Genomic DNA, 12,272 nt, shown 5'->3' with positions numbered 1-12,272 from the left:
TTTTTGACTTGTATTAATCCTTTTTTGTAAATTAAAACAATTGTATTAAATATGGTAAATCTTATTTGGGAGTAATAGTGCACTTTCAACTACCAATGCTGTTTATTATTTTTATCCTTGTCTTTTAGCTCATATTTATTTCTGTTATTGCAAGCCTGAGGGTTTCTTGGAGGAAAGTATGTAATAACTAAATAACTACACTCTACAATTAAAAAAAAACACTACTGATTTAAAGAGAAATTAGAAATTCATAATAGCAAACTACGTTTCTATGCTTATCATTCAACTGCTTAGTCTAAGATAGTGTGTTAAAAATGAGAATATTTTTTAAAATAATTCCTTCATTCAGCTTGTCATTTATAAACTTAAATCCTTTCATATTTCTTGTTTCGGAGCACTTTCTGGTTTATTGCCCTCTGCAAGAATAGACCCAACCGTTTTAAAGAATAATCTAATAGAAAAAAACTAACATCGGAAGCCAAAACTAAATCATTTGTAAACATATTCGTACACAAGTTTTAATCAATACAAGGATAATTTGTAAACACAACAACCAGAAATAGACAACGTTATATGCGATATCAGTTAAGACCAGGAAACTTCTAAAATAACAAATATCAGCCCATACCACAGGAAGCCGCACTTCAATGTATCCTGATACAACCCAGTTGCAAGGTGTCGGACCTCGCATTACCCTAATTCCCCTGCATGATGTGCAGAACATGCATCGCCAAATGAGATATCCCTTAATTGTTTCATTTATAGCATATCACAATTAGAAAGCTGTCAAAAAATAAAATGATATATATTAAACATATAAAAAACATTCCCTGTCACATTCCCTGTTAATCTTTATAACGCAAGTATGATCAAATATCTTCACAATAATAACGTTCGAGATAACTTCCAACCGACATTCGTTTAGGAATAGCCAAAATGTAAGACACAGTTCTTATCCCGGTAAACCCGTTGATGCAACCCCTCATACAGTCAAGTCTGCTAAAAATATCACACTAGCAAATCATTGGATAAGAGAAATCCAACTATCCAGAATAAATGTTTAACAGGACTCAGAGAGTTGTGGTTGATGATGCCATCCAGCCATTCCTTGGCCTTAGCCGGGCGGCAAACAAATAGGGTTATCTTTTATGTTTGGTTACTTGGCTAGCTTGTCCTTGCGTTATGAGATCGCTCACAGAAACGGAAATTATTTGCGTCATGCAATTTCATCTGTTATAATATATGGGTCGACTATCTAGTTAGAATTAGAATTAGAAGAGCAATATCTTTTGCGACGAAATTATAGAATATCTAATAAATCTAAATCAATGCCTGTCCCGCGTCTAGAATACCGCACAACCAAAGTTATGTACTAGTATATGATATCAACACTAAAACACACACACATAACGTTCAGAGAAGAACTGCAAGTTTCTTCACCGACAGTTACCATTGAAGCAACAAAAACCTGAACACCAACAGTAACCATAACACCAATAGAGCAACATTTATTTTGAGGAAACAATAGTAGCCAGAAACACCACCATCTTCAAGATGGTCAGAAACTTAGCAGACATAAATGAATACTTGTTTTTGAGAAAAATAACACTTTAAAAAACCTGACTCCATCCATCGCAGATACTTCTTACTGCTCCGAAGAAGTGTTGTTTAAAAAGGGTCTGTTCAATGTTTCTTTTAAAGAAAATTACCGTAAACAACGACTAGGGCAGGTCAACTATCATTTGCAAAAAAATGGCATTCGCTAGAGTAAGTTTAACAATCTTTAACAAAGGACATAGAAAACTTGACAGGCGCTAGGGTAAGCCAAACAATAAGCCTCTAGGTAATCAAAAGTAAAAAGTGTTTTATCTTAATGAACAATAAATAATTCCATGTTACATACATAAAAATATGTTTTGCCAAAACACTCTCTTATCTAGCTGAACTTGTTGGCAGAGATCTGTTCTGCTCGTCAAGGGAGATAAATGCGCCGAAGATTATACATAAATATCATGAGCTGTTTTTCAAACTATTTCATTTCTAACTAGAATACATATCTGTAAAATTATATTTGTTATTCATTTATATCATCATCATTACCACACAGCGATTCTGCAAGTGGCAATCGAAGGACAGGGAGTTAGCAGCGTTGGTTTCTAAGGAAGCTTAACATGCAACCGTAAGCATAATGTACATCACAGTCATTTATATTCTGGTCCTTTCGGATCATTAGTTTTTGTGTTATGGGAGGTCAATGGGAAGGCGCGTTGACAGTGCTGCAATTAACGTTTTATTGAATTAAACAATTTCAAGCAACTGTGATTGCTGTTTACGTACCTTAAATTATGTTTTGTGCATCCAAAGGCTGTTCAAAATAGTGGTTAACAGCAATCTTTTTGGAATTAGTTTACTGTTCTCCAGCAACAGAGTTTCTTTCATTTTGTTTAAGTGAGCCAAAATTCTTAATAATTGGTCAAATCATCCAATAATTTGTCTGTTGACCAATCAAAATGTATGTGCAAACTAGTTCAAATGCATGGGGACCCCGTATTATTTGGTATAATTTCAGAGGGTTGTGTTAATCGATAAAGAAAATGTGAAACCATTGCTAGAAATAATACAATAAACACGTTGTTTATTTAACATACTGGTAATCAGCAAGCAATATCTTTCATAGATTGATTGGGGTCTCAAGGCATCATTATCTAACATTAAGGTACATGGAGCGATCAGACAACTAGCTCCTTTAGGCGTTATCCAATTATTCAGAAATAAAGCAAAATTAGATAAATTCTAGAGTGAGATATGAATCTGGCTCAGAATGGTATATCTCGGAATCACTCGTGATCAGCGGCTTAAACGGTAACTTCTTCGAAAGAAATATTTTAAAAGGCCGCTTAAATGTAGATAATGGTTGCCAGGTGGGGGTAGAAAACATAGACACTTAATTCAAATGAATCGAAGGACATTCAGATACCGGATGTAGAAATAATAACGAACACTGGACTTGTATAATCGACGAAGGAATGGTTATAACAATGACGAAAATTATTACAACGATGTCGACAAAGGGTGCCATCATAGACGACAAAAACAGTAATAAAGATAACGGCAGTGGCACCATCAACGCCGGGGTTCCAACCGTAGCGATAGCAAAAGCGATGGGAGGAGTTTCAACGGCGACAATGCGAGGCCACATTTCCTGATGGACACGGTAGCAACAACGATGGAAGCAGTAACAAAAGCGATGGAAGGGTAACAACGGCGACTATACGAGGCCACATTTCCGATGGAAGCGGTAGCAAAAGCGATGGGAGGAGTTACAACGGCGACTATACGAGGCCACATTTCCGATGGAAGCGGTAGCAAAAGCGATGGGAGGAGTTACAACGGCGACTATGCGAGGCCACATTTCCTGATGGACGAGCTAGCAACAGCGATGGAAGGGTAACAACGGCGACTATGCGAGGCCACATTTCCGATGGAAACGGTAGCAACAGCGATTGAAGGGTAACAACGGCGACTATACGAGGCCACATTTCCGATGGAAGCGGTAACAACAACGATGGAAGGGTAACAACGGCGACTATACGAGGCCACATTTCCGATGGAAGCGGTAGCAACAGCGATGGAAGGGTAACAACGGCGACTATACGAGGCCACATTTCCGATGGAAGCGGTAGCAACATCGATGGAAGGGTAACAACGGCGACTAAACGAGGCCACATTTCCGATGGAAGCGGTAACAACAGCGATGGAAGGGTAACAACGGCGACTATACGAGGCCACATTTCCGATGGAAGCGGTAGCAACAGCGATGGAAGGGTAACAACGGCGACTATACGAGGCCACATTTCCGATGGAAGCGGTAGCAACAGCGATGGAAGGGTAACAACGGCGACTATACGAGGCCACATTTCCGATGGAAGCGGTAACAACAGCGATGTAAGGGTAACAACGGCGACTATACGAGGCCACATTTCCGATGGAAGCGGTAGCAACAGCGATGGAAGGGTAACAACGGCGATTATACGAGGCCACATTTCCGATGGAAGCGGTAACAACAGTGATGGAAGGGTAACAACGGCGATTATACGAGGCCACATTTCCGATGGAAGCGGTAACAACAGCGATGGAAGGGTATCAAGGCGACTAAACGAGGCCACATTTCCGATGGAAGCGGTAGCAACAGCGATGGAAGGGTAACAACGGCGACTATACGAGGCCACATTTCCGATGGAAGCGGTAGCAACAGCGATGGAAGGGTAACAACGGCGACTATACGAAGCCACATTTCCGATGGAAGCGGTAACAACAGCGATGGAAGGGTAACAACGGCGATTATACGAGGCCACATTTCAGATGGAAGCGGTAGCAACAGCGATGGAAGGGTAACAACGGCGACTATACGAGGCCACATTTCAGATGGAAGCGGTAGCAACAGCGATGGAAGGGTAACAACGGCGACTATACGAGGCCACATTTCAGATGGAAGCGGTAGCAACAGCGATGGAAGGGTAACAACGGCGACTATACGAGGCCACATTTCCGATGGAAGCGGTAGCAACAGCGATGGAAGGGTAACAACGGCGACTATACGAGGCCACATTTCAAATGGAAGCGGTAGCAACAGCGATGGAAGGGTAGCAACGGCGACTGTACGAGGCAACATTTCCGATGGAAGCGGTAACAACAGCGATGGAAGGGTAACAACGGCGACTATACGAGGCCACATTTCCGATGGAAGCGGTAGCAACAGAGATGGAAGGGTAACAACGGCGACTATACGAGGCCACATTTCCGATGGAAGCGGTAGCAACAGCGATGGAAGGGTAACAATGGCGACTATACGAGGCCACATTTCCGATGGAAGCGGTAGCAATAGCGATGGAAGGGTAACAACGGCGACTATACGAGGCCACATTTCCGATGGAAGCGGTAGCAACAGCGATGGAAGGGTAACAACGGCGACTATACGAGGCCACATTTCCGATGGAAGCGGTAGCAACAGCGATGGAAGGGTAACAATGGCGACTATACGAGGCCACATTTCCGATGGAAGTGGGATCAATGGTCAATGGTAATCATGTGTATGGGAAGGATAACAATTTCGACGGAAATGTTACTTATGGTGATCGCTGGGGAAACAACGACGACCTTAAGTGTAACAGCTACAAAACGACGGAAAGGTTACACTAATCGCTATACAACTATTGATTTCGAAGATGCAAACTTCAGTTAACTTGAACAATTAAAACTTAAACTAAAACTTAAATTAAATATTATTATTGCTTTTATCAAACTACTATTATTTTAATTAGAATTAGTATCATTATTTATATTATAATTACAAACACAAACACTTGAATACATTCCGTTTTAATATCTACTTATTGTATAATGCAGTTTGTATTTATTATTATTATTATTATTATTAAAAATATTAATGTAAAAGCATGGCACTCTCAATATAGTCAATAAATACAATACAAATACTACTGTACAATCTAAAAACAATAAAACAATGTTTCTTTTAAAAAGATATAAATACAAACAAAGTTTAACTTAAAAAAGAACTTACTGAATTTTAGTCGAATAAACAGCTAGGCTATCCTAATCGAATCTAGATAGCTATTTGTCCTCTGACAAAATAAAGACAAACTAGGAAGTTAACGTTATCTATTGATTTAAAACGATAAAGACTTTCGACGTGTCTTTTATATAGATTTGCAGGTCAACGAGTTTACTCAAAGTGCTTTATTATCAAAATAAAATTTAAATCAAAATTTCAGCCATGTACACTCACACTTTACAAAATTGTTATGTTTAAAGGCACGCCAATGAAGACCAAAACAAACGTCAAACAAGGGACAACAAACATAACACAACTATCACAATGGTACATGTTTGGCGAATTTCATTTCTCTTTTGTATTTTTATTTGTTAGAAAATGTGTGAACACACACTGACTAAACAAAGTTAAATGTATTTAACAATGACACGTAATAGTTTAGAACGCTATTCAAGGGATTCGCCCACAGACTTCTGGTACCGAAAATATTTTCAAATGTGTTTTATATTCAAATAGTTGATTATTTAATTAATATTCTTTTTTATTCTAACCTACTATGGTATTTTATTTTCTACTCATAATTCTAAATGATAAACCATTTCCTGTCATTTTCATTTTTACGACCAAAAAACTTGGTAAATAAGCCTTAGGTGATGACTTTTTGAATCTATCGTAAAAAAACTTTGTTAATATTGCACACACAATTAGGATGTTTAATACCTGACCCTCAAACTCAGACAAATGACCCTTGAAAGATACGATCTGTTGATTAATCAATTTATTTGTTAATAGTAACGACTACAAGCTGCATAAGTCCTCTTGAATGCTTCTATTAAATGTTTGCCTGATAGCGAAACGTGACAACTCAAATATGGCTTTATCTCTCAAGTATTCTTCCTTAACCCGTAAAACTTAACATTATTTACATTTGTCAGCAATATTTGGATTTTCTATACAATTATAAATTGTTTTTATCTTGTTACAAAATATCTGATACATGCCTCTGTGGTGAAGCGAGAGTTTCAGAAGTCTCAACTTTGATATCTATTGTTGCCCTCATTATTTGATAATTTATAGAATGTATTTACTTCCCTACTTTCATACCTGTAAATGAATTTTATAATTCCGGAGCTTTCGTACTTAATTACACAGCAAATAGGCTCTTCAAACACGCTAATAATGTTTTTAAATGTTTGTAAAGTTTACACGAGATTAATGAGATATTGCGTATCTAAACCAATTACTGTTTAAATGATAAAACAAATATCCTAGCCTATCCTCATCCAAATGGCCACAATATATTAAAATGACACACAAGCATACATGCAACCGAACAGTACAATACAAACATTGTATCATTCATATTAAATACAAATATATATTTTGAGGTGTAGCTTAGGAAATAAGAGATTTTTTTAATAAGAGGCTTTAGTTAAATACCAAAGTAGGGATACGTGGGGGGCATTGCTTTTCTAAGAAATAATGGGATACGTGTAGGGCTTTCCTTTTCTAAGAAATAAAGGGATACGTGTGGCCCTTTGCTTTTCCAAGAAATAATGGGATACGTGTGGCGCTTTGCTTTTCTAAGAAATAAAGGGATACGTGTGAGGTTTTGCCTTACCACGAAATAATGGGATACGAGTGAGTCTTTGCCTTACTACGAAATAAAGGGATGCCTGTGAGGCTTTGCCTTACTCCGAAATAAAGGGATACGTGTGAGGCTTTGCCTTGCTTCGAAATAAAGGGATGCCTGTGAGGTTTTGCCTTACTACGAAATAAAGGGGTACGTGTGAGGTTTTGCCTTTCTACGAAATAAAAGAGGATACGTGTGAGGCTTTGCCTTACTACGATATAAAGGGGTACGTGTGAGGTTTTGCCTTACTACGAAATAAAGGGATGCCTGTGAGGCTTTGCCTTACTACGAAATAAAGGGGTACGTGTGAGGTTTTTCCTTACTACGAACTAAAGGGATACGTGAAATGCCTTACAGACCCTAGTGACAGATTTTGAGTGGTAACCAACGTTGGGTACTATCTAATTGGTTTGAGATCAGTCGGGGGTGGTGGGGGGGGGGGCTCTCTCGATGGTAGCTGCAAGCCAAGTTAGATGCCTAGTGAATGATCGACTATCATTTATAATAGTCTGAATGGGTTGACATATTTCCTGGAACCACAGGGGCAACGTGTGAGAGGGCCTGATCAGCCCTTAGTGAATATGGTACAAAAGTACCATGCTGGCCCAGATCATGGATGGAGAAGCACTTTCTCGGTTACTCTTAAAAAGAGAGTGCAAGGGTTGCCATGATAGGGTAGCTGAATTGCCGTGTGGCGGGGGTAGGAGTGCGCAATGGTTCAAGAGAGCTACGAGCTTTTTTGGCTAGTGTAGACAAGGTTTGCTGTTAGTGCCAGACAAAGCAGTCTGCAACATATTGATGGGTCAGGACTGTTTGGGAGGTCTTCGGGACCTGGAAACAGCCGTCTACGAGGGCAAATGCTTGATTGCACTGTCTCCGTTACACTTTCATAGATAGTGCAAAGGTCACTACGGTTGGGTAGCAATGCTACCTGGTGGATGTTAGTATTGCGCATAGGTTCAGGAAAGACGGGGACCTTCCTGGCTAGTGTGTACAACATGGTGCGGTTAAGAGCCCGGTGTATATATTCTTACTTGTTATTCTGACAGCTTGTTACAAGTACGGACAATGGATCATCTCCGAAACAGGAGCACCACTCGCATGTCATGCCATTTTCCATGTCCCTCAACCAGGGTTCCCTCTGGGTTTTAAACAGTTGTCGCCAGTTTTCCGCCAGGGGTAAAGGGGGCCGCAAAAAGGCCCCCTTACGGGTCCAGGGCAGCGCCCTTGTGGGGGTTCAGAGGAGGCGAAGCGCCCCTGTAGCTCATGGTATTAAACATAACTTCATGTTATTCTAAATATAAGTTACGGCCTCTGGTCGACGTAGAAACTTAGGTTAATGTTTTAGGGCACATTGTGTCAGGTTAAAGTTTAAGGGCAAATTGGTATTTGTATTAATAACTTCTATACCCTTCTTTTAATTGACTTAATACTTCACACAAATATTGACAACTATTTTACAATTAGGTTACATAACTCCCTCTTAAACCTTAATACAAGTTATGGCCCTTGATTTACTTTTTTATTTACTATTTTATTGCTTTCGACAAGCACATTTTTAACCAGGTTTTCACAAAGTAAAACATAAGAATTACGTACGTCGTTATTTGAGCTGGCATGCGGGTCAAACTCACCTATGAAATTAAATAACTCAAGTTAGGGTTGACATATCTTTATCAAACTTTGTGTATAGTAAGAGATTAAGGACACCTGTCATGGGACTGAATTTGGGGCCCCTGGGATCAATATCATTGTTAATAAAAATATTAAAACGGTTAAAACTGAATAACTTTAGATATGACTGACATATCTTGAATTTACTTGGTATTAAGGAAGATTTTATGAAGACCTTTCATTGGATTTTTACATTTTTTTTAGAATATTGCATATCCAATATGATTGATATCTTTTTCCTTACATACGGATTGAACTGTGTCATCTTGAAAGTGTAAGTCAACAGAATTATATCCAACCACCAGTCGGTGACATTGCCAGAAAAACAACTGCCTTGGGCTACTCATAGGAACCTTGTTATTCAAGGTACCTTACTTATTTATGGAGCCATCGCCTTTAGAGATATGTCTGTTTTTATTTAAGGGGCTACTCTTCTTGCGATTTACTCCGAGGACTCCTTTGACTATGGATTGAGCTGAGGGGTATCGCCCAGTTTAATTTCTGGAGCCACTCACGGTTAATCTCCTTAATCATTTTAGGGGCCACCCTCGGGTCTGAAATACGTATTTATTCATAGGACCAGCTCATTATTTACTAACGGAATTAATGGTGCCACTCACGGGATTTGTCTGTTTTTTTAAGGGGCGACCATTCTTGTGTTAGATGTTTTTTTACTCCGAGGACTCCTTTGCCTATGGATTGAGCCGAGGGGTATAGCCAAGATTAATTTCTGGAGCCACTCATGGCTAATCTCTGTAATCATTTTAGGGGCCTCCCTCGGGTGTAAAAATACGTATTTGTTCATAGGACCAGCTTATAATTTACTAACGGATGTACCCAAGGGATATTGCCCATATTAATTGATAGTGCCGCTCTCGGGATGTGTCTGTATTTATTTAAGGGGCTACTCTTCTTGTGTTAGATGGTTATTTACTCCGAGGACTCCTTTGTTTATAGATTGAACCGAGGGGTATTGCCCAGATTAATTTCTGGAGACCTCACGGTTAATCTCCGTAATCCTTTTAGGGGCCAATTTAGGAGAAATTTTATAGTTGGTGAATGTCCGGGATATAACTTTAAAACTAATGTTGGGATTGGAATAAAACCTGGTATTTAGATAGATGGCAATGAGAGGAAGTGCAGTGCACAAAAATAGTGATAACTAAACAATGCCTAGACCAGTGACCTTGAATGGTAAAAGGATTTTAAAGCTTGTCCGATTGATAACTCAACAATGGCTAGGCCTATGGTTATCAAACTTGACATGGATGCTGGGCCTGAAAAGTAGATGACCCTTATTGATTGAGGGGCCATTGGGTTAAAGGTCAAAGTCACAGTGACCTTGAATGATAAAAAAATTGAGTTATAACTCGACAATGCCTGCACCCATGGCCCTCAAACTTGACCTGAGGGTTGGACCTGACCAGTAGATGAGCCCTTTTGATTTAAGGGGCCATTGGGTCAAAGGTCAAGATTACAGTGACCTTGAATGATAAAAGATTGTCCGAGTGATCACTTGACAATGCCTGCATCCATGATTCTCAAACTTCACTTGGAGGTTGGGCCTGACAAGTTGATGACCCCTATTGATTTAAGGGGTCATTGGGTCAAAGGTCACAGTGACCTTAAAGGCAAACTCGACACTTCCTGTTCCTGGTCATCACATTTGACGTGAAGTTTGGGCCTGACCAGTAAGTGACAACTTTTGATTTTGGGGCGTCATTGTGTCAAAGGTTGATGTCACCGTGACCTTGAACATGAAAATGTTAACGAGGTTTCTCCCAGTGATATCTCAACAGTGCCGGGACCGATGTTCATCAATTTTGACATATGGATATTGGTGAAATTTCAATTGCTGCTTTTTTTAAGCTCGACTATTCAAAGAATAAGGAAAGCTATACTACTCACCAAAGCGTCGGTGTCACACCTTGGTTAAGTTTTTGCATGTAAGCACCTTCATGTCATTATCTCAGCAAATGAATCATGTATTGCATTGAAATTAAGATAAGTGTTCCCAACTATCCAACCTACTTAATTAATGAAGGAAAATACCACTTATTTGAAAATGATATAAATAATTGACCTTTATAATTCAACTTAGAAATTCTGGTAAAGGGTTTGCAGGTAAGCACACATAGGTTAAAGTCCCGGTACCACTTAATTAATTTTATTAATCTTAGAGTTAAATATTTAGAGAATAATAAAAGTGCGTGTATAACTTTGATAAAGTCTCAGATAATGTTTGATTAAATCTCGAGGTTCACACGATGCTTTATTAATGAGGAATGATCGGGAAATACCAAGGGGGTCCCTAACTCGATACTGACTCACTATATGCTAATGAGGTAGATAAGTGGGCGGAGCATAGCGCTTTGCACAAACAGTACCTGAGCAGTTGCCGGACTCTTTTTGAGGTAATAACTAGAGAAATACCTTTCCAAATAAAATTTAACATGAACTGTTTCTAAAATAAATGTGATGCAAGTATTTTCGAATGAAAAATGATTTATGTTGTTTAGTAAAAAATCGCTTGGTATGTAGGAAGAGTTTATGGAGGACTTCCATGGAATGGGTTTGGGGCCCCTAGGTCAAAGGTCACTGTTACTAAAGATTGAAAAAAAAACAGTTGAAACTGAATCACAACAAATGCTATAGTTCTTCTGTCAATCATTGAAAACCTGGTTTTGTCGCATTGCTGCGTATCTTGTTTTTAACACTTTTTATTTTGACTTTTTTTATTGCTTTTGACAGGCACATATTACATTATTGTATTCATTTCTAAGACAGAGCAGAGTATTAGTCGAGCGTGCCGTCCTACGTAAGCTATTGTTTTTGTTTTATTTTACTCACTATTACACCATTATTCTTTGTAAATAATACATATTTATTTGTAAGATTTGTTTCTTTGTGAACATATTTAAAGTATTTTATCTTGTCTTTCATATACTCATGCATGTGCCTTTTTCTGTTTTCGAAGCGCTAAAAGTCTTGACATAAATGAGTTTTTAGAAAAAAAAATCACTGTTTCTCATAATTCGCTCGAGATATTCTCATTAACTTAAGTATACCTGTTACTGCGAAAATACTTATATTTTGTGTGGCAATGCTGTCCCGTTTGCCTGAACTCATATTAAAGTATGCCCTCCACCAACTGAGGAAAACAGACTAGCTCAAATGCTCTTGTTTTAAATGTTCATTTTAGGTTTGATATTACATTGTGTCATTCATGTGGTGTCTTTCATATGATAAGTAAATTTAATAATTTTCAACTACTCAAATTATAATAAATATTTATTTGAGGCATGGGTTTTGGTGTGTGTTTTAAGGTTATGACCAAGCTTTTTTCAAAGACTCACTTTAAACCACCTAACACCAACAATTTAAAAACGGGCG

General features: G+C 38.6%; 2 protein-coding genes across 2 annotated transcripts in view; one reads left to right on the top strand and one right to left on the bottom strand.

Moving 5' to 3' along the window:
• Positions 1-5,608, bottom strand: part of LOC128215971 (plexin-B-like) — a 90,633-nt gene extending 85,025 nt beyond the window's left edge. The window contains exon 1 of the mRNA XM_052922570.1: positions 5,582-5,608. The gene's annotated coding sequence lies outside the window, so the exon portion shown is untranslated. The remainder of the gene's footprint in view (positions 1-5,581) is intronic.
• On the top strand, positions 3,311-8,503 carry LOC128215970 (uncharacterized). The gene is made up of 4 exons (XM_052922569.1): positions 3,311-3,447; positions 3,615-4,202; positions 4,307-5,021; positions 8,255-8,503. Exons 1-4 carry the CDS (start codon positions 3,311-3,313, stop codon positions 8,501-8,503), a joined length of 1,689 nt encoding a protein of 562 aa, XP_052778529.1.
• The last annotated feature ends 3,769 nt before the right edge of the window (positions 8,504-12,272 follow it).

The sequence above is a fragment of the Mya arenaria genome, chromosome 14 (genome assembly GCF_026914265.1).
Source record: "Mya arenaria isolate MELC-2E11 chromosome 14, ASM2691426v1".
In the NCBI taxonomy this organism is placed as follows: domain Eukaryota; kingdom Metazoa; phylum Mollusca; class Bivalvia; order Myida; family Myidae; genus Mya; species Mya arenaria.
This window is presented reverse-complemented; position numbering and strand designations above follow the sequence as displayed.

What these genes read in the sequence shown, in the direction of transcription:
- LOC128215970 (XM_052922569.1), top strand. Translation starts at nt 3,311, where the DNA reads ATGGGAGGAGTTACAACGGCGACTATACGAGGCCACATTTCCGATGGA. An exon ending in CTAGCAACAGCGATGGAAGG is followed by an intron (nt 3,448 to 3,614) that starts GTAACAACGGCG and finishes TTCCGATGGAAG; the next exon opens with CGGTAGCAACAGCGATGGAA. An exon ending in GTAGCAACAGCGATGGAAGG is followed by an intron (nt 4,203 to 4,306) that starts GTAACAACGGCG and finishes TTCCGATGGAAG; the next exon opens with CGGTAACAACAGCGATGGAA.